The following is a 20,098-nucleotide window of genomic DNA, read 5'->3' as shown; positions in this document are numbered from 1 at the left end:
CCTGTTACCCATCATAGAAGGAAATGTAATTAACATGAAACAGTTTGTCCTTGACATATCTATATTATCTGGTATTTGTCTCTGTGTTTTCTTCTTGTCTGCAAATGATTTCCCAATTACTTATTCCATGGTCTCTTTGAAGTTGTTAATAAGGAACTGAAGTTAACTGGCTTGTAATTTCCAGGTGTTTGGTTTTTTTCCTCAGTCTGCCAGCATCTCATGTTTCTTCCAAAAGCCACAAACAGCTCTTAGATGGCTAGACTCGCTTTCTAAGTCTTCTGGGGAAAAGCTGATAGCACCAAATTAATTTGAAAGCCATCAGTTGATAAAACCTCTGTGTAACCTGTCGTTTGCTCATTGTCCCACTTACTTTAGCCCTTTCCCCCTACTTTTGCTGTGCCAGCTGCTGATTGTGCTGGACATTTTGGTGCTCCCACTGCAAGGAGGACGGAAAATCAGTCTCCCACGACTGGCACATGAGGATGACGCAGAAGCGTCTTCATAGTACATGACCTTATTTCTTGGAGTCATTTGGGTCTGTTGAAAAGACTCATGTAAAAATAACAGGAAGGAAAATTTACAGTCAGCAGAGACTGCTTTCTAGCTAAAAAGAATAAAATAATCGTTTATTGACATCATAAATTTGGCAGGTAGTCAAGTTTGAAAAACTCAAATACTTTCACTTCCTCTTTAAACACTCCAGCTGGATTACACAGTCAGTTCCTGTCTCAGGCATGAAAAACAGTGTGTTTCGCAGCACAAATATTCACATTTTTGCTGTAGGGAAATTGTTCCTGCCTGGAGTTGGATTAGGAAGGGAAGCACTGTGCATGACTCTGCATCCCATGCCAGCAGAGAGGTCAGCAGGGCAGCATTTCCCTGGAGTGTTCGTGTGCAAGGATCCATGTCACTAGCTTGGAATTCTGATTCCTGCCACACCTCATCACTCTGCCACAGGTAGCACTGCCCCAGCCCCGAAGCTGCGCCTGCAGGGAGCTGCAGCCTGATGCTCTGCTCTGCTTCAGGGATCTGATTTGCTGGGAGGGGAATTTTTACCTCGCTGCTGATCTCACTCACTGTGCGAGCTGTGGCTGAGAGCAGCCGGGCAGGATGTAGGTGGTGAAACCCCAAACGATGCCTGGCGAGCTTCTCTGCGATATCCCCTTCTAATCACAAAATACAGATAAAACAAAAAGCACAAAAAAAATCCCAAACCACCCTGAAGTCACCAAGTAATTTGCTTTGACATTTGTTCCCGGCGCTCCCCACCCCCTGCTTGGAAATCTGCGGGCTCGGCCACGGGGAAACGCGTCCCGTGTGTGGGCCGGGCAGGGCAGGGCCGGGCAGGGCCGGGGCGGGCCGCGGGGAGCCGGGGCCGGTGCGGCGGCCGCTCAGCCCCAGAGCTGCGCCAACATGGACTGCGGAGTCATCACCTCCAAGACCGTGCTGCTGCTGCTCAGCCTCGCCTTCTGGGTACGGCGGGGCTGTCCCGGGCCAGGGGGGCCGGGAGGGCCGGGGTCTGACAGGGGCACACGCTGCTGCCGGGCGATCCCGCCGTCAGCCGGGCGCGGAGCTTGGCCGGGCGCGCTCGTACATTTCTCTAGCAACGCCTAATTACGCGTTTTTTAAAGAACAAGGAGATTTAGGGGGTTAAGTTTTTAAGGGAAAAAAAAAAAAAAACAAACAAGGTCAGAGCTTGTTACTTTTTTTTGTTCTTTTTTTCCTCGTGGCGTGTTTTTAATGTTCCCGCGTGTTTTAGTAGTGTTTTTAGTTAAAGCAGTCTACAGCCAAGTTTTGTGGTCGAAAGGAAATGAAGCCGCAAGGCGAGGGCATTGTACAAGGGCTCTGCGCCGTATTGGGGGCGAGAAGGCTTTTGGGGAGGAAAACTGCTTAGAACTTTGTTCCAGCTGTGTCCTTGGCACAGTTACGGCTTTCCAAATCCCTTCCGCGATGGTTATTTACAAGCGAGCGAGGAAATGAGGGTGGATTGTGTACTGTTTAGCCTAACGCGCGTTGGTTTGGGGGTGTCGGCGTCGGAGGCTCGTGGCGCGGGGCCTCGGGGCAGTGGCGGCGGGGCTGGCGGCTGTTCGGAAGGGCCGGGGGTGCTCTGGTGGCCCGGCTGGGGCATTCCCCCTGCATGGGGAAGTTTGGAAAGCCCCCACCATCGCCACGGACCGCCCTGGCACCTGCGTGCTGCTGCAGGAGGGCCGTGCCACAGCCCAGGCCTGTCGGGCCGCGGGCTGGGGGCTCACGGCCGCTCCGTAGCACCTGGGTGTTTTCCAGACCGGGCTTTCCCGGGGATGGCCCAGCCTGCCGTGACAGCCGGGGCCTGGGGCTGCTCGGCCGGGCCGGGCTCAGCGCCCCTTGCTCTGGGTGAAGCAGGGGCTCTTCCTCAAGAGAAGGACCAAAGTTTGCCAAAGAGAGAGGCTACGCGAGGGGAGAAAAAAATGAGGCAAAAGAAGGAATCCTGCTCGAATTAATCCCTGGGGCCTCGTGGGGTGTGGTGCCGTTTTGTAAAAACATGACTTGCGGCTGGCTGTGGTGAGGAGCTCGTCCCCTCCATCCCGTGCCTCCTTTATGAGGCCCAGCAGAGTTTATTGCTGCGTGTGCTCCATGCAGCTCCTGAGCCACTGACACAAACAGAGCTGCAGCTGAGCCACTGCTGCACGCCGGGTGACATGGTGTCACTGTGTCTGCTTGGTTTGTGGCGATTTTCTTTTGGTTTTTTTTTTTTTAAGTAGCCGCAGAGGACATTGCAGCAGCATCCCTCTGTTTGTATGTGGAAAGGCCCTGAGCCTCAGAGCAGGTGTACCTCAGCTTAGCATCATTGCTTGGCTTTTTGGAAGTGAAACAGCCTTATATCCTCCTAGAAATGTCTCTGGTGCTTTTCCTTCTGCTGTAGGAGCACTCTCTAGTTGTGATTGGTGATCTTCTTCCGTGGACTGTCAGCAATGGTCCTTGTGCATGTCTCTGGCCTCTGAATTTGGGGTGACCCAGAGCAGCCCTTTGGGTTGTTTTTCATCCCAGTAAGAGCAGTGCAGCCCGGTACCTGTGGCATTTAGATGCTGCTGCCGCCATTATGTGTGGTAATCACATTCCAGCAGCAGAACTGCAGAACCTGGAATTCTGGTTTAGGAGGGTGGAGATGGAGGGACTGATTCTTTTATGCTCCTGCAGAACATTTCTAACAGTCAGGGCTCTGTAAGTACAAGGCCCCAGATGATTGTGAAAACAGGATTTGCCAAGAACATCAGAGCCCTTCTCCAAGGAGTAATTCATGTCCAGACATTGCATGCTGCAGATCTTTCCCAGCTCAGAAGTGATTATGGAAAATAATTCACCTCCTGCGTAGTCAGCAGATGGTGCAGATGTGGCTCTTTGACAGAAGTTATTACTTAAGAATATCCTAAAAAGGCAAAAAATCCTCTTTTGGCTATCTGATCGTTATCATGCAGAGTGAAGGAAGTCAGATCTTCCACAATGACAAATCAGGCTTCCTAAATGAGGTGAAAAAACAGCTTTTCCCCTAAGCACTCGGCTCAGCATCATTCCTGCAGGTCATTCTGCAGGTCAGGCACCTATGCATAACTCCTCCCAAAAACTCAGTGATTAAAGATTATTTAATTATAAGGTTACCACAGGTGGTGCTTCAGGCTGTGGGAGTTCTTCCCACCTCCCCTTCTGCTCTTGAGCACCTACCAATTAGGTGCCAGTGAGTGGTAGTTTTGGTGAGTGGGTGCTGGCCTGCTCCAGGTGAAGGCTGGGGATGCAGGTTTATCTCATGGGTCCCAAAAGAGGGAGAGGAAGGGTCAGAGCAGACCACGATGCTCTTGGCAATGTCTTTTGAGGGGGCTCGGCTGGGTGAGATGTGATGGTGCTCCTTTCAAAGGAGAGAGGTGGAATGCTGGGACTCACTTCCTGGTCCAAGGGAAGAAACTGGGAATGTTAAAGCTAGATGGAAGCTTCGTGCTCCAGTATTTCTGTATAATGTGCAGCAAGCACCTTCCAGTCGCTGTTAACCTCAAAGCATCCAGCACCTTGCCCCTGCTCACCTTCAGCTTCATTGTCACTGAGCAGGTCTCTGCCTTCAGAGGGGCTTTGGCATCCACTGGGGGTCCTGAGGATGAGGAGCTGGACTCCCACCATCCTTGTGGGTCCCCTCCAACGCAAGACATTCTGGTTCATCTCCAGAGGACTGCCTTAGGTGCTCCTGCAGTGAAAATCCTGTTTCCCCAGATTTCCCATTCACTTCTAAGCAGAGGTGGGCACTGCCCCAGCCTCCTTGCTTGACTTGCCCAACAGCAGGGAGAAGCATAAGGACAAATTCCTGCCTAGGGTGCTTCAGTAGGACCAGGGGATTGGAGAGAGCAGCATTTGATCTGCTGGCAAGAAGTGCAGCCCCCTGCCATGGGCAGGAGCACCTTCCACTAAGAACAGGTTGCTCAAGGAATCACTGTATTGCTGTGCTTCACTCTAAGTAATTTTAAGTGATTTGGAGGTATAAAGTTACCCACAAGAAAAATTCCTGCATGTGTGAATGGTTTAAAATCACTCATGCCCATAATGAGTACTTTGGGAATGCTTGCTCTGGAGCCTCAGTCAGAGAGGAATCTGGATACTTCTAATTAACAATGTTCTGGATACTTTTAATTAACAATGTATTGAATAGCAAAGGTTACATTGAGGAAGGGAAGGGGAAGATGGTTGGGGGGGTTCCTTGGGAGTTGGAACCGTGGTGATTTTTAAGGTCCCTTCCAACCCCAGCCATTCTATGATTTCTAGATCATTTCTGAAGGGTGAGAGCAGAGCAGCCACATGATGACATGATGCAGTGGTCACAGGATGGGGCGGATGCCTGGGCACTTTGGCGTGATCCTTTTGAGCATGCCTTGAAAGGGTAAAGTTGATCCTTGTTTAAAATTATTCTCCCCAAAATCAGGAAGCCGAACTGAACCGGCTTTGAGGAAAATGGGCTTTGCTGTATTGTATAGGGCCTCACAGACTAAATTAAAATGAAGGTGCTGTGTGGTCGGCACAGGGGAGGTGTTGGGACAGTGGTGCAGATTCCAGGCAGCAACCTCAGCCAGAGGGTTGCCTGTGAGGGGACCCTGGATGGCCAGGCTGTGTATCCATCTCTAAAGGCACTTTGGTCTCTTCAAAGGTTACCAAAACCACAGTTTGACAGGCTGAGAAGGTGGGGGTGTCAGCCTGGAGATGAGGAGGTTGTGTGAAGGCCATGTGGAAATCAGCCTTCCAGTGTCTGACAGGGGCTCAAAGAAACCATGGAGGGATTCTTCATCAGGAGCTGTACTGATGGGAGAATGGCTTCACACTGAAAAGAAGGGAAATTCAAGGTAGATGCTGGGAAGGAATTGTTCCTGTGAGGGTGGTGAGGCACTGGCATAGGTTGCCCAGAGAGCAGAAGTGTTCCAGACCAGGTTGGACAGGGCTTGGAGCACCCTGGGACAGTGGAAGGAGTCCCTGCCCATGGCACGGGGTGGAGCTGGGTGAGTTTTGCAGGTCCTTCCAACCCAAACCCTCCTGGGATTCTGTGGTTCCATGTTGTGGAAGTCCATGTGGTAATTACAAGGGCTCAAGAGGTCCCATTTGGTACCTCTGTAGCAAGATTTGGGATTAGCTCTGCTGTGATTTAGGTGCACCTTGGTTTAGTTGCAGCGTCCAGTGTCTGAGCCTGGAGTAGCTGATTGAGAAATTGGGGTGGTTCGGAAGGCAAATATTGAACTACAGGGTGTTTTGTGTCCAGACGGGCTGCTCGGATCCAAAACAGCCTGGCACTGGCTGATAAACCAATCCATGCCCAGCTGAAGCTACACTCCCTGCAAGCTCATGCCCTGCAGTCTGTGTATTTGGGGAGAATACGAGTGAAAATGGGGGTTCTGACAGTTGAAAATGGGTTTCTCCTCTTCCTGGTCCTGTTGCCTCAGTGATTGTGATTAACAGCAGCACCATAGCCCCAAGGCAGGGGATTAAGCATTAGGAACTGGGACAGGATTCCTTGCTTTGCACTTCTGTACAGTGTCTCCGTGAGGACATCCCACCATTTGTGCTTTTTCGGTACATGCTGGCTTTTAGGGAGTGAAAAATAACCTTGGAATTAGGCTTGGAGAACAAAAGGCAGCACGCTAAAACAACTCTCAAGGCAGATATTTACTTAATATAGCCTGAAAACAAGCCCACTACACCCAGAATCCCCTCTGAGTGTGTGGTTTCGCAGCATGTAAACTGCAAGAAAATGTTGGTTTAGGTTTGGCGAATTTTTTCTCCTGAAAGAGAGACATAGGTTTTCAGAGCCTTTTTGCAGCTGCTCATTGTTTTCATTTGAGGAAGAAAAGGAAAAAGCAAGCAATTCCCTCCATACTCAGCAAGCAGCCTGAGGTGTGTTTTGAAGGCAGGCTGAAACATGCCCCTCAGCTGTACATCCCAGCTGAATATCTGGGCATAACAGACCTTGATGAGTTTGCTGTGACTTGGTATAGCTTGGCTCAGAACAGTTGTCTGGGTTCTGTCCCACCTTTGTAGCTCACCTGAGGAAACTGATTTGAAGGTTTTAGTTTGAGGGTAATGACTGCCATGAGATCGGCAGGAATTCTCTCCTGGGGCTGTTGGTGCTGCTGGAATTGAGGGCAGCCTGGTAGGAGCTCACAGCTTTGGTGCTTTTTGCTCCAACCCAAAGCCAGCTCCAGCTTGCTGAATTCAGTATTTTTTATTATTTTGTAAATCAGTGTTTTCACAATGTGAAGATCTGAGGGAACATAGCAGCTTTGTGCACTAACAGGAGACCCCATCCTGCCCCAGCCCTGGCTCCAGCAGCACAAGGAGCTGGAGCTGCTGCAGCCAGTGCAGAGGAGGCCACGGAGCTGCTGCCAGGGCTGGAGCCCCTCTGCTCTGGAGCCAGCCTGGCACAGCTGGGGCTGTTCAGCTGCACCAGAGAAGCTCCAGGGACACCTCAGAGCCCCTGCCAGGGCCTCCAGGGGCTCCAGGAGAGCTGCACAGCCCCTGGGGACAAGGCAGGCAGGGACAGCACCCAGGCAATGGCTCCCACTGCCAGAGGGCAGGCACAGATTCTGGCACATTGGGAATTAGGAATTGCTGGCTGGCAGGGTGGGCAGGCCCTGGCACAGGTACCCTGGCACAGCAGCTTTGCTCGCTCCTCTGTGTCTGTGCTTGCCCCGATGATGCTGTCAGTGCCCAGTGACAAGGCCAGTGAGCACAAGCTGAAGCACAGGATGGTCCCTCTGAACATCAGAAACCTTTTTCAGTGCAAGGGTGACCAAGCACGGTCACACACTGTCCTGGGTGAAGCCAGAGAACACAAACGTGGCACTCAGAACACTGATTTATCGTTTAGAGAAATTGATACCGTAAGCAGGGTAGGAAATGGTACCTGGAGCCAGGAGGTCCCTTCCAGCTGGCAGAGTTCTAAATCCAGGATGGAAAAGGGAGAGAAGGTTGTGCAGGTGGGATGGGAGGTGCTGAGCTGGGGTCACTCTCATTGCTGGGAGAAACCAGCTTTGCCTCGGGCCAGGGCACCCTCAGTTCTGGCAAGTGCCTGGTCCATGTGGCCCAAGGCGGGTTTTAAACTGGTTAAAATGAGGATAAAGCGAAAAAAGCTTTCTCAAAAGTGCTCAGTGTCTTTCTTTTCCTCTAAAACCCTAAGAAAACCTCTTGCTCCCTGAAAATGGAGTAGGGCAGCAGCCAGGGAGGACTTGAAACTGTGGCAGTGAATGGGAAGAATAAATCTTGTAGTACAATAAATCAGCAAGGGAGCCAGGTAGTAATTCTCTTTGCCATGCAAGCTGGCTGTTGGATAATAAAATACATTATTTATGGAGGAAATGTGCAAAGTCTTTTGAGCAGAAGATTTACCTGTCAAGGTAAATCAAAACCACTTCTTGTACACAGAAAAAAAGCCAAAAACCAAAGACATGGAGTGTCTTCTGTATTAGGGAGAAGATGGACAGCTGTAACTGAGGCCAGTGTTGCTGGGGGCTGATTCTAGATATGAGAGACATGGGGGCAGCACAGTAGTAATAACTGTAATTGGCAAAGTAATAAGTAAAGAATAATTGAAGTAATAATTTTCATCTGATTATGTAAAAATACTGGTTAAAAAAAAGTGGGATTTGAGCCTTAAAATTAACTCAGGCAGCTCTGTGAGCTGACTTTCTAATGATGAGTTTGGTGCCAGTGGTTCAGAAAGGGTTTGTGGGGATATTCATAGTTCTTCCAGTTTGTATTTGCAGTAGTTTGCTATGGAAGACTGCCTCTCTTACTGTGTCATGAAAAATGGTATTGTTTCTCTTATCTGTCTTTGCCCATAGAAAGTTAATGATACAGGAAAAATCCAGCCAGCCTGAGTTTTGTGCTGTGGTGGATATTAGTGCTGGCCCTGGGAAAGTCCCATTGGACAAAGGAGAAATGTCTGTAAGTCTCATAGCCTCAATTTTTTACTGTACAGAGGCTGCATCTTGCCGGACACACGGGGTGAATTCAGAATTCACCCTGCTCTTAAACTTCTCCTTTGAACACTCCAGCTTTGTTACTCTGTATTTTTAATTTTCCAGCCTTTTCAAAATAAAGTCTTGTACCAGTTTGCAGTAACAGATCAAGTCATAGAATCAACACTCTGAAATGGGAGGATGCTGGGAGAAACCTTTTAAAAAGTACCCCAAATCCTCCAAGCAGCAGACACTGCCTCTAAACATCACAGTTGGTAGTTTGGCTCCTTTGCTGTACCTTATCTGGGTTTGGCAGGGGACAAAGAAGCCTGTGCTGATAACTGTGAACGAACACTAACCTCTGTTCTCAGCCATCACGTAGGGTTGGCTTATGAAAACAGAGAAGTAAAGGTGGAAAAGCACCTGTTCTGCCTCACTGATAGAAAAAAAAAAAAATATATATATATATATATGAAACATTTGCATGTATTTCAGAGCAGTGGTATAGAGGAAGCTTTAAGCAGCCCCTTCTATGTCTGTGATTAAGTGGCATGAAGTATTTGCATGGCTAAAAGCCTACTGAACAGGGTAGGGACTTTTGTTCGTCAGCATATTAAAAGAGTGGAACACAAAGAGGCTTGTTGCATTTTAAAAAATACATAAAATTGGTGTTTTCCAGCAGCTGTTCTGTTCAGCACCAGTGAGACAGTGCAGGGTTCTGTTTCATGGGCGGGAGTGAATATTCACAGTGCTCTGTGTGTGTTATGTGACTGAGAGTCCCCCCGTGTTGTGTTTGCCCTCTGCGCACCTGCTTCCCTGGCTCAGCTGAGCCTGGAAGGGCTTGGTGAGCCCAAACCTCAGCCTGGGAAAGCCTGCTGACTGTCACAGCTCGGCTTTCTCTCACTCAGCCCCAAGGAGTTCGCTTCTTCACGCTCAAATAGTTTTTCTGCTTTCTGTCAAGGGTGTGGGATATGAAAAATTGAGCGATTGTGGCCCCAGGTCCTTGGAGGGTGCGAGCCGCGGGGGCGAGGCAGCAGAGCTGCCCAGCCGTGGAAAGGGGTTTTCTTGCAAAATTTCCTTTTGCCTCATCTCGTCGTCTTGTGCTGAGGAAGTGACCAGCACCGCACAGAAGCAGGGGCAGTTTCCTGAGGCTGGTGGGGCAGCGAGGGCAGGGCAGGGTCAGGGGTGGGCGCCGCGCTGGCTGTGGGTGGCCCAGGGGACGTGCCTGAGTCACCGTGCCAGGGCTTGTGCCCACACTGTGTCAGCCTGCCGGGCACCAGGCCTGGCTGCAAGCACGCTGGCAAGCTGGAGACCAACAAAAATTGTGACAAAATGTGTATTTCTTGGCATAATCCCAGCATCCTTTGTGCCATTTTAGATGGGTTTGAGGACGTGGCTGACTGATCATGGAAAAGGACGTATTTGGTCTATTCCTCCTCAAAACTAATTGCTCAAACTGGCCTGTGTGTTTGTGGGATTGTTTATTTCTTGAGACCCAGCAGAAACCTAGTCAGACATATTTTGAGATCCATCTTTTGCAATGCAAAGGGCTTGTCCTTCTAGAGAGGTACATCTTAGTACATCTTCATCTTAGATCTAGAAATGGGCTACAGGTTTTGTGATGTTGAGGTGAAACAAATCCCTCCACCAGATTTTGAATTTGACTTAAATTCTGGAAAGGCTTAAGGGAAGAGTTCTGATTTAAGCTCTGAAGTATTTTTCATCTTTGCTCTCAAAAATTCTCTCTGGGACTCCCCTGCAAAAATCAGGGAAGAGGTCATTATCTTTGATGCCTTCTATTCCTGAGTGACCCTGCTCTTCAAGGCTTCAGGATTCTTCCAAATGAATTAAAAACCATGGGTGAAGTTGTGGCAGTATCTGTGGTCATCTTCCTTTAAGTCTTTTCCCAAAGACTTCTGGTTTTGCCTCATTACTCTTCCTTTTTCTGCTTGGAAGCAGAAGTTTGGAAATTTTAGTAAACTTCTTGCTGGTTGTGCCTGGTCTCTGACCAGAAACAAGGCAATCCTGAGTATTGCAATAAAACCCACTGTGAAAGTGCTTTATATTTGAGGTCCTTGAACTTAACACTAGACCTTCTGGTTTTGTCTTGCAGTCATGGAGCTTTGCTGGTCCTGGCTTTAGAGGCCTTTGTGAATTGGCATTATAATTTTTTTTCTTAATTCTTGGCAGCCTTTTACTTGCAGCAAGGTCTTTCTTAGCTCCCCACAGCCTGGGAGCTTTGTTCTTTAGCATGTCCTGTGCTGCTTCCTTTGTCTTGCCTGTTGAGCACACTGGAAATGGATGGAAAATGAAGTATGGATGGAAAATGAAGAATGTTTCTTCACCACGGTGGAGGGAGACCTTGGAAAGGACACTGGAGTGACAGGACAAGGGGGAATGGCTTCCCACTGCCAGAGGGTGGAGTGAGGTGGGATACTGGGGAGGAATCACCGCCCTGTGGTTGTGGTGGTGGTTGTGAGACCCTGGCACAACTTCCTTTGCCCCTCTGTGACTGTCCTTGCCCAGATGATGCTGTTTCAGAGCAGAGCACAGGTGGACAGACACGTGCGTCCAGCCTTCCATCCAGGCCAGAAATACAGGACACCCTTTTTGAGTCGTGCCCCTTCATTCTTTTTGTGCAATCGAAGGCAAAGGGGGATGGAGGTGACGAGTCCCCACCTCCACCTTTACTGTGGCAGTGGCTCTCTGGCCACAGAGAGGAACAAACGCCTTTCCCAGAACCATGCCTGGGAAAGGCTGCGAGAAGATCAGAGAAAAGAATGAGAAACAATTCTTATCTTCGCTTGCTGCCCCTGTTGTTGTGAACATGTGGAATGTGTTATGGGGATTTGTTTACCAAAGGGTGTTTTTTTAATTAGCCAAGGGTGATGGTGTTTGGATTGGAGAAGCAATCAATTCCACCTGTAGAAAACTAGGGTATAAAAAAGCAATGGGTTTCTTAATAAATTAAATAATCAGCCTTCTGTGAATACATGGAGTCTCTATATGTTGATTATTACCCAGCTGGGGGCCCATTGCTGTGACACTTTACTGCTGCTGCCATTCCAAGGACATTTCCTGTCCCACTTTCAGTTCAGGAACAGAGTGTTGAGGGAGAAGGTGAGGCTGCTTCTCCTCAACTCCTCACTCCTGTGGTGAAGTGGGAAGGCAGTGGTGCCCTTTGAGATAAAGTGGTCTCACCCTTTCCCTGCATCCCTAAAAAGGGGTGACAGGAAAAAGTCATGGTCACCCTACACCTGTAGACAGGGAAATAGGAAAGAGATTTCCTTCAAAGAGAGGAAAAATGAAAGGAAGCTTTAGCAACCACTTTCATCATTACCATATTTGAAAACCCAGTGCATGTACAGAAGAAAAACAAACAACCTGAGAATTAGGAATTGGCAATCCTATTCCTTTTCCTGATATCCCACTTTGCAGAGGACCTGCTGTGTCTGAGCCCCAGGGCAGCAGGATCTTGCAGGTCCTGTACTAAATGTCTGGCTTCATCACTTGGTGCATCTGACCCAGTAATTCTGGGGTACAGACAGCATCCAGGAATGCAGGATTGTGGGATGGGAGCTGTCTGAAACAAAGGATGCTCCTGCACTTGGAGGTAATTGAAGGGCAGGCAGCAGACCTGGCTGGAGGGGAAAGAGCCAAACAAGGTCAAGGAATTAGCCAGCCCCAGCTCCAGCATGAGGAGTGTTTGATTAATTAAAACGTACAGTGCTGGGAAGGTAATGAACTGCTCCAAGGCTGCGTGATGAAATCCTGCTGTGACCCGTTGAAAACAATCTGTCTGGTTTCCCTCAAGTTTCCAGAATGTGAATATCGGGGGTGCTGCATTTTCTTTGTGCTGCAGGATTACAGAGGGTGGATGAGGCATCCTGGCTCTTGAGAGAATTTTTTTGTGCCATCAGTAAGGGCATGGCTGAGCCTTTTGGTGTTGTTTCCAGGGCTATACCCAGTCCAGTGGGTACAAATCTTTGGTCTCCAGGGCAGCTGCCACTGATGCACTCTACCTTGGCCTCAGTCAGCAAAACACCCTTCTGGGAGAGAGATTATTTTAAAGGCTGCAGAAATCTGTTTCCTGCAGGAAAAGGAGGGACTGTTTTGCTGAGACTAGGTACATTTGGGCCTGCCTTAGTGGTTAATGAGAATGTAAAGAATGAGTTTTTCTCAAAAATAAATTTAAAAAATTTTAAAACCACCACAAAAACCAAAAAAACCAACCATGTGATGATCTGATTCTCGTTAATGCAGCCTTGGGTGGGATGTAGTGTGTGCTTGACATTCTGCAAAGACATTGATGCAAGTCTACAGACATCAACCTTTCACCTCAGCTCCTGTGGTGCCTTAACAAGGGAGTGGAGTAATACAGTGAATTTTGTCTTCTCTGTGTTCAAGTTTGAATGCCTCAATTAGGTAATAGTTTCAGATTCAGCGTTTTTTTCCATCTAGTTCTTTGCACACTGTAGCCATTATTTCTAAAATCTCTATTAGAAAACAATCCACGATTAGTTTCCAGGTCAGAGGCCTAATAAGTAGCTGCTAATCCCTTTTCCTTACTGCATTTCAGGCGGCAGCAGCAGGCCTCAGCTATGTCGGGGCGTACGTCATCCACACCTACAAGAGCTACGACAGCTTTGTGCAGGACAAGTACGCCCTGCTGCCGGCCGTGATCATCATCTGCGTGGCCACGGTGATGTTCATCATCGGGCTGATCGGCTGCTGCGCCACCTTCCGCGAGTCCCGCGTGGGCCTGGGGCTGGTGAGTGTCACCGCGGGTGTCACCTGCCTCCCGCCGGCGCGGGAGGGAGGCGAACAGAGGGAAAGGTCCTGGCGACACGCACTGCTGAGGCACTGCTGGCTTGTGCGAGTCGCTTTGAGCTGGGATGCTCTGGTCCGCCCCAGCTGGCTCAGGGAAGATGAGTGCCGGAGCAGCAAGTTTTGAGGAGTGAGGTGGTGGAGGAGCAGGAGGAAATACGAGTTTCTAAGCAAGCAAGCAAACCAGATGTGTATCAATCTTTCTGCAGGCTTTAATCCTCGTGCCTTGACTGCTCACAGAATTACTTTTAAAAATCCAGAAAGGTTCACTTAGAGTAGCTTCATGCCCTGAGTGCAATGTGAGCCCAACAGGGAGTGCACAATGTACATGACTCAGCTGCTGGTTTATCTGTGTGCTCTCCCCTTTGACATCCACCTTGTCAAGTGTTCCACAGGCTCTTCACACAGGTCACACACCGTGGCAGTGCTCAGCATCAGGCACAGAGCCCGTGGAGCCACAGTCATCGTCCCAGCCACGCACAGCAATCCCCAAAACATTTGGGTTGGACAGGACCTTAAAGCTCATCCAGTTCCAACCCCTTTTCCATAGGCAGGGACAGCTTCCACTAGACCAATCAATGCAACCAGGTTGCTCCAAACCCTGTCCAACCTGGCCTTGAACAATTCCAGGGGTGAGGCAGCCACAGCTTCTTCTATTCTAAATTATATTCTGGTAAGTATTTTGATTGGAGAGGCAATAAGAGATAACAATAACTTACTGCTGTAAAGTAATGTGAAGTGTATTGTGCAGTTGAATTCAAGTGCTGTGGGATTTTCTCTTACAGTCTCATTTTTATTTTCAGTTCTTGGCCATTATCCTGGTTATCTTCATTGCAGAAGTGTCTGCTTTTGTCTTTGGATTTGTTTACAGAGAAAAGGTAAATTAAGAATTTTTAGCATCTCTGTCCCAACATAAAAGTAAAGAACAGATCTCACATTGTTTGATCATTCCAATTTATCTGGGTTGTTTGTTTTTTTTTTACTTCATCCCCTGTCCTGCAACCTGCAGAGCAAATGGGAATGGGGATGTCTTTTCTGGAAACATAGTGAATATATAAAGTACCTGGCAGATATCACAACAGTCTCTGAGTTGGATTAAACAGTTGTTGATGCTCTCAAAGGAAGGCTTTTCCATCAAGGGCAGCAAGCTTCTACCCAGGAACATGATTCTGGCTAAGGGCCACCTGAATTCTGTCTAAAACATTGCTTGATTTTTCTTATTTCTTATTTTCCCCCTTGACTTATTTGAGATACAGATCTTTTGCAGTTTCCACCAGATAAAATGTTCAGCTCTCACATTAAAATCATCTGCATTGTTTTTTCTGTCTAAACAGGTAAAAACTGATGTGCAAGGTACAATGCGCTCCGTCTTTGAGAAGTATGATGGCCAAAACCCAGAGTCTAGGGTTGTGGATTACTTGCAAGAACAGGTAAGAAAATATTTAAGCATTGTTTGGAAAACAATGTTTTGGTCCTAAACAAGGAATTTAGGCTGGGAAAGGTGGGGAGAGGATGAGTGGGGCGGTATCCTGGAGCCTGGCTCTGTGTTTAGCATCCAATTCTCCAAGGCAGCTGAGGGTGCTCCTCGCTTTGCAGAGCTGGTGTGTCCAGGCTGTGGGTGTGACATTCATGCAGGCAGGGATGCGGCTGATGTGAATGACATTTGCATCACAGCAAATAAGTGCATAGGAATAGCTGCTGCTGAGAGCACCACACCATAAAATAGTGAGATGATGGAAGATTCTGCCCTTCAACTTGTCACCTTCCTGTTGGAGCTTTCACAAAGAATAAACTAAGAGGGACATGATAATGTATGGAGATTGATTTATTACATTTGTGATTGTTTTCCTGAAGCACCGCTGCTTGTAAATCTGCTGCAAGCTACTGGCAGCTCTGGCTATGCCTAAGAGAAGTTTAACTCACCACCAGCATTCATATATATGAACATATATATATATAATGTAACTAGTAATACACATGTATAATGCTATGTAACAGTAACTGCTGTGTCACTGTCCTGTGTTTGGTAGCTTCACTGCTGCGGGGTTAAGAACTACAGCGACTGGACCACCAGCCAGTGGTTTAATTCCACTGGGAACAACAGTGTTCCTCAGAGCTGCTGCCAGCAAGAGGCCAAGAACTGCACGGGGCACCTGGATCAGCCGCAGGAACTCAACACACGGGTGAGGATGAGGGGCTCGGGGTCACACCTGGGCCGTGTTCATTTTCAGCTGTGGAAGCGAAGGGAGACCACCCATCCTTTGATCAGCATCGAACTCCGATTTATTGATCCAACATGCACATTTTATAACCATGTTAATTAAGCTCATGCATAATGCAAAACCCGAGCTCATCATTGGTTACAGATTAAACATCAACCCCTCCTTTTGTTTTCAATACCTGTGGTTTGTTATTGAGACCAAGACTTGTTTTTCTCATCCTGTTGTGAACGGTTCTCAAGGCCTCCATGTTTGTCACTCTGCTTTCCCATCACTATCCAAGGACAAGGTATTTACTTGTTATTAAAAACCAAGCCTGAGAATTCTGCTGTTCAGAAACGTGCTTGAGAATTTTGTTGTTTACAAGAACAGGCTTGAGAATTTGCTGCTTACAGCTGCCTTTTACTTTTTAACCAGCTGTATGTGATTATGGCATGTCTGAACAAAACTCTCTAAGCCATGTCTGAGCAAATTTCTCCAACAAATTCCCCCTTTTTTCTTTTATGCACAAGGAGGTTAGTCTGCTAGGGTTTTTCTATTATTCTACTGACCATATCTTGAATACAATTAAAAATACAAGGTAAAATAAGTAAAAGCATTTAAAAGCACACTCAGTATCTCTATATTCAGCCAGGTGGAACTGTGGAGAGAAGCACGCCAGGCACAGTTTAGGGATATAGCCGTAGTTGTTTAAATAGATCTGGGGCAGGGAAACAACTCATCTGGGATTGACTACACTGAATCTGGAGGATGATAATGCTCTGAGGGCTGGAGCTCCTCTTCCCTGGAGCCAGCCTGGCACAGCTGGGGCTGTTCAGCTGCACCAGAGAAGCTCCAGGGACACCTCAGAGCCCCTCCCAGGGCCTCAAGGTTGCCTGTAAGGAAGATGAGGTCAATCATTTTAGCAGGGCCTGTTGCAACAGGACAAGGGGTAATGGTTTTAAGCTAGAAGAAGATCAGTGTAGATCAGATATGAGGATAGGCAGGCCCTGGCCCAGGGTGCCCAGAGCAGCTGTGGCTGCCCCTGGATCCCTGGCAGTGCCCCAGGCCAGGCTGGATGGGGCTGGGAGCAGCCTGGGACAGTGGGAGCTGTCCCTGACCATGGCAGGGGAAGCCTGAATGATCTTGTAAAGTCCCTTCCAACCCAAACACTCTATGATTCCAAATGCCATACTGCATTCTTCAGTCTAGGGCACAAAGCCCTAAGCTGACTTTCATAGATCATATTGATGGCCATTCTGTCTCTGAGTTTTGGGCACTTGTTTAAATGACCAGAGCCAGAGGAAATTCAGACACAGCCATGTCAGTAAATTGCAGTTTGTCAGTGCCTCTCCTCACGCAGGAGGAAATAAGCCACCAGGTCTGGAAGACAAGAATGGAGTTCCTCAGACCTGCAGTGTGGATTAGACAGGCCTTACCAGGCCCTGCTGCCTTGGGAGAGCTGGGGGGAATAATAAAAACTTCCTGCTGGATGAACACCTTTTAACATGTTTTTACCTCTCTTTCATGGCAGGGCTGTGCTCAGGAACTGGAGTCTGGGCTGCAGAGCGTTATCAGCTATGCCATGCTTGTAATCCTGGGGTTTGCCATCATAAAGGTAAACACTCCTGTCTCTTCCCTCATGGAAAATAGTACTGTTTGCCCTTGGATCTCAGGTCTTCTTCATCTTCACTGTCCTAACAGCCTACAGCTTTCTTCTGCCTCTGGAGCAGACTCAGTCCTCTGTTCCTCAGTTGTGTTTTTCCCACTGTCTCCATTTCATCTGCCTCACAATGATGGGAGAGATTCAAAAAGTAGTAGAGGATTCGGGATGGAAATTCACTGTGGAATCCATTTTATCATAGTCACAGAATCCCGGGATTGTTTGGGTGCTAAGGGACCTTAAAGCCCATCCAGTGCCACCCCCTGCCATGAGCAGGGACAGCTCCCCCTGTCCCAGGCTGCTCCCAGCCCCATCCAGCCTGGCCTGGGGCACTGCCAGGGATCCAGGGGCAGCCACAGCTGCTCTGGGCACCCTGGGCCAGGGCCTGCCCACCCTCCCAGCCAGCAATTCCTAATTCCCAACAGCCCACCTAACCCTGCCTTTCCTAGTGGAAAGCCATTCCTGTCACTCCTTGTCCAAAGGTGTGCTTAAATAGTTTGGAGAACTCATCCCCAAACAATCCTAGCCTTTCACTGAAATTTTCCCCATGGCAAGATAAATATTAATTAATGTGAATGTACTGATTAATGGAACAAACCAGAGAGGAAACACTCCAGGCCGGAACTATTACTGGGAATTGGTATGCAAAAATAGCACTTTATGCAGATGTATTATTTTTTCCATATAATGAAGCCATCCGCTGTGTAGGTGTTTAGTCTGACAACTGAAACAAACACAGCAGGACTTGGTCCCTTGTGCACTCCCTCTTTTCCAGTTCTTCGGCATGCTGAGTGTCTGTGTACTTACTTGCAAGAAGGAAGAAAGTGGATATCAGCCTCTTAACTCATGGGTGTTTGCCTAATAAACCGAGAACAACCTTGCTTCCTGACGATGAAACTGACTTGTGATCACACCACAGCTTTCTGAAATGTTATGCTAAGTTTGGACCTGTGAGTACTGATAGTACTAGGTGGTGCAGTAGGCTCCAGAAAGAAACTTTCTTCTGACCTTCTTTCCTCTGCCCCAAAAACATGCAGCAGAAACTTTATCTTTTAATCAACAAAATGATGGAGACCTCAGGAGGGGTTTCAGTTGCCTGCACAAACCTCAGATCACTCCCCTGATGTGGTTTAAACAATAAAAGAAACTTCTGAATGCCAGGTTTAAATACTTTTCATAGGCATGGGGATTGGTAGTATATTTTTTTCTATGTCTGATTGTGCAGTTTCAGATTTTTTTCCCCTTTCATATGTCACATGTTGTAATTCTGTTTACTGCAGAGGTTGTTAGTGCAAGACAACCCCGCGCCTAAAGTCTAGAAGAAGCATTTGTGTGGTTGTTTGGAGCAGCTAGCAAAGATGAAAAACCCCAGGTTTTGAGCTTTTGGGCTCAGCACGCTCTCTTTGGTTTGTTTCTAATCTCTTAATTATTGACATTAAAAATTCCTTATGAAGCTGGGCTTTTGAACATTTTCCTCCTCCTTTTTCTATGGTTTGCCTGGGGGAATTAGTGCCACGTTTCCACCCTGACCATGTTTTTCTGCTAAAATACTAAGAAGATACAATCTTGTACTAAGCAATTTCAATAATATGCTGTAGCACTGCTTTTGTAAATTTCTGTTCTCCTTAGTTCTGCTGGACACAGATTGGATTGTATCCCTGCTTTAACACAGTCCTTCTTTAACTCGTTTTTATGTTAATCTATTTATAAGCTTTTCAGAATTTTGGGGATAGAGAACAGAGGGAACTGTGAGCTTTTATGTATCAGGGAATTGTGGAAAAGCAAGACATTCTGCTGATTCGTTCCTTGGAGAGATAAGCAGCCTGTCCTCAGTAAAATAAACCTTTATATTTGTGGCTAAAAAGAAAAAAAAAAAAAAAAAGCTAAAAAGGAAAAAAAAAAGGGGGGGGGGGATCAGTCAGTGTAAACTGTTTAATTATCTCCATCCCTACTGCAAGAGAGAAAAAAAAAAGCAGCAACGGGTGACAATGTCCTATAGAAGACACACCAGCATGAGCATATGTATGTAGAAAACTGATTTTTTATTGAGGGCTTTGTCTTCTGTTAAATGCTGAAATAAACTGAATTTATACAACCAAGTAATAAATAGTGAGGCGGTTGTTGGTCGACGCTATCACAATTCTCTGGAGGGAGTAAAGTCCTCAGGGGCGGAACCAGAGCGGGAGGCTGAGGGCGCTGCCTCAGAGAGGTCCCGGCCGGCTCCCTCGGCAATCCCTTCTTTCCCCCCCCCCCCCTCAGCCGTCCTGCCTTCCATTCCCGCAGCGTTCAGCGATCCCGGCTCCTTCTCACCCGGCTCCGCTCAGCAATTCCGCCTTTCGTTCCCGCTCTCCTCAGCGATCCCGCCTCCCTTCGCGCCCGGCTCTCCTCAGCGACCCGGTCTCCCTTACTGCCTCCCCTAGCGATCCCGCTTTCCCTTCCCGTTCCCCTTAGCAATTCCGCCCTTCCTTCCGTTCCCCTCAGCAATCCCGGCTCCACTGAGCAATCATGCCTTCCGCCCTTCTTTGGCGCTCTCCTCGGTGATCCCGCCTCTCTTCCCCCCTCCTGGCCTTCCTGCCCTGCTTCCCTCAGCAGCCTTCACTTTCCACCCTACCCTTCCCTTCCCTTCCCGCTGTCCTTTATGACTTTCCGGTTTTTTCTCGCCTTTGGTTAACGTAACTTATGTGAAATTACTTGTACGAGAGGAGTTTGCCTGGTGAAGGAAAGAGCCTGTTTCAAGCCGTGCGTTAAGATTACATCACCCAAATAAATGTGCATTAGGTGGGCGGAGAATATGCAGTAAGCGGGCGTGTTCGTGTGAATTTTACTGTATAACAGATATAACTTTTTACCCCCTGGCAAGCTGATTAGTTAGAACGTCCTCCTCGCACGCTGTGCTGAATAAACAATGTCTTGTTTCTAAGGTGAACTCTGTGTCTTTGTTCACAGAGCTC

The 20,098-nt window shown here is 48.0% G+C and overlaps 1 protein-coding gene across 1 annotated transcript; it reads left to right on the top strand.

The window, feature by feature from the left end:
- The first annotated feature begins 1,364 nt into the window (after window positions 1–1,364).
- On the top strand, window positions 1,365–20,073 carry LOC134431941 (tetraspanin-36-like). Its single transcript, XM_063180241.1, has 7 exons — window positions 1,365–1,473; window positions 13,039–13,230; window positions 14,090–14,164; window positions 14,621–14,716; window positions 15,317–15,469; window positions 17,019–17,102; window positions 17,923–20,073. The coding sequence occupies exons 1-7, from the start codon at window positions 1,414–1,416 to the stop codon at window positions 18,007–18,009; spliced, it is 747 nt and encodes a 248-aa protein (XP_063036311.1). The 5' UTR covers window positions 1,365–1,413; the 3' UTR covers window positions 18,010–20,073.
- The last annotated feature ends 25 nt before the right edge of the window (window positions 20,074–20,098 follow it).

Source organism: Melospiza melodia, chromosome Z (assembly GCF_035770615.1).
Source record: "Melospiza melodia melodia isolate bMelMel2 chromosome Z, bMelMel2.pri, whole genome shotgun sequence".
Classification (NCBI taxonomy): Eukaryota; Metazoa; Chordata; class Aves; order Passeriformes; family Passerellidae; genus Melospiza; species Melospiza melodia.
Note: the sequence above shows the minus strand (reverse complement) of the source record. Positions and strands in the feature narration are given on the sequence as shown.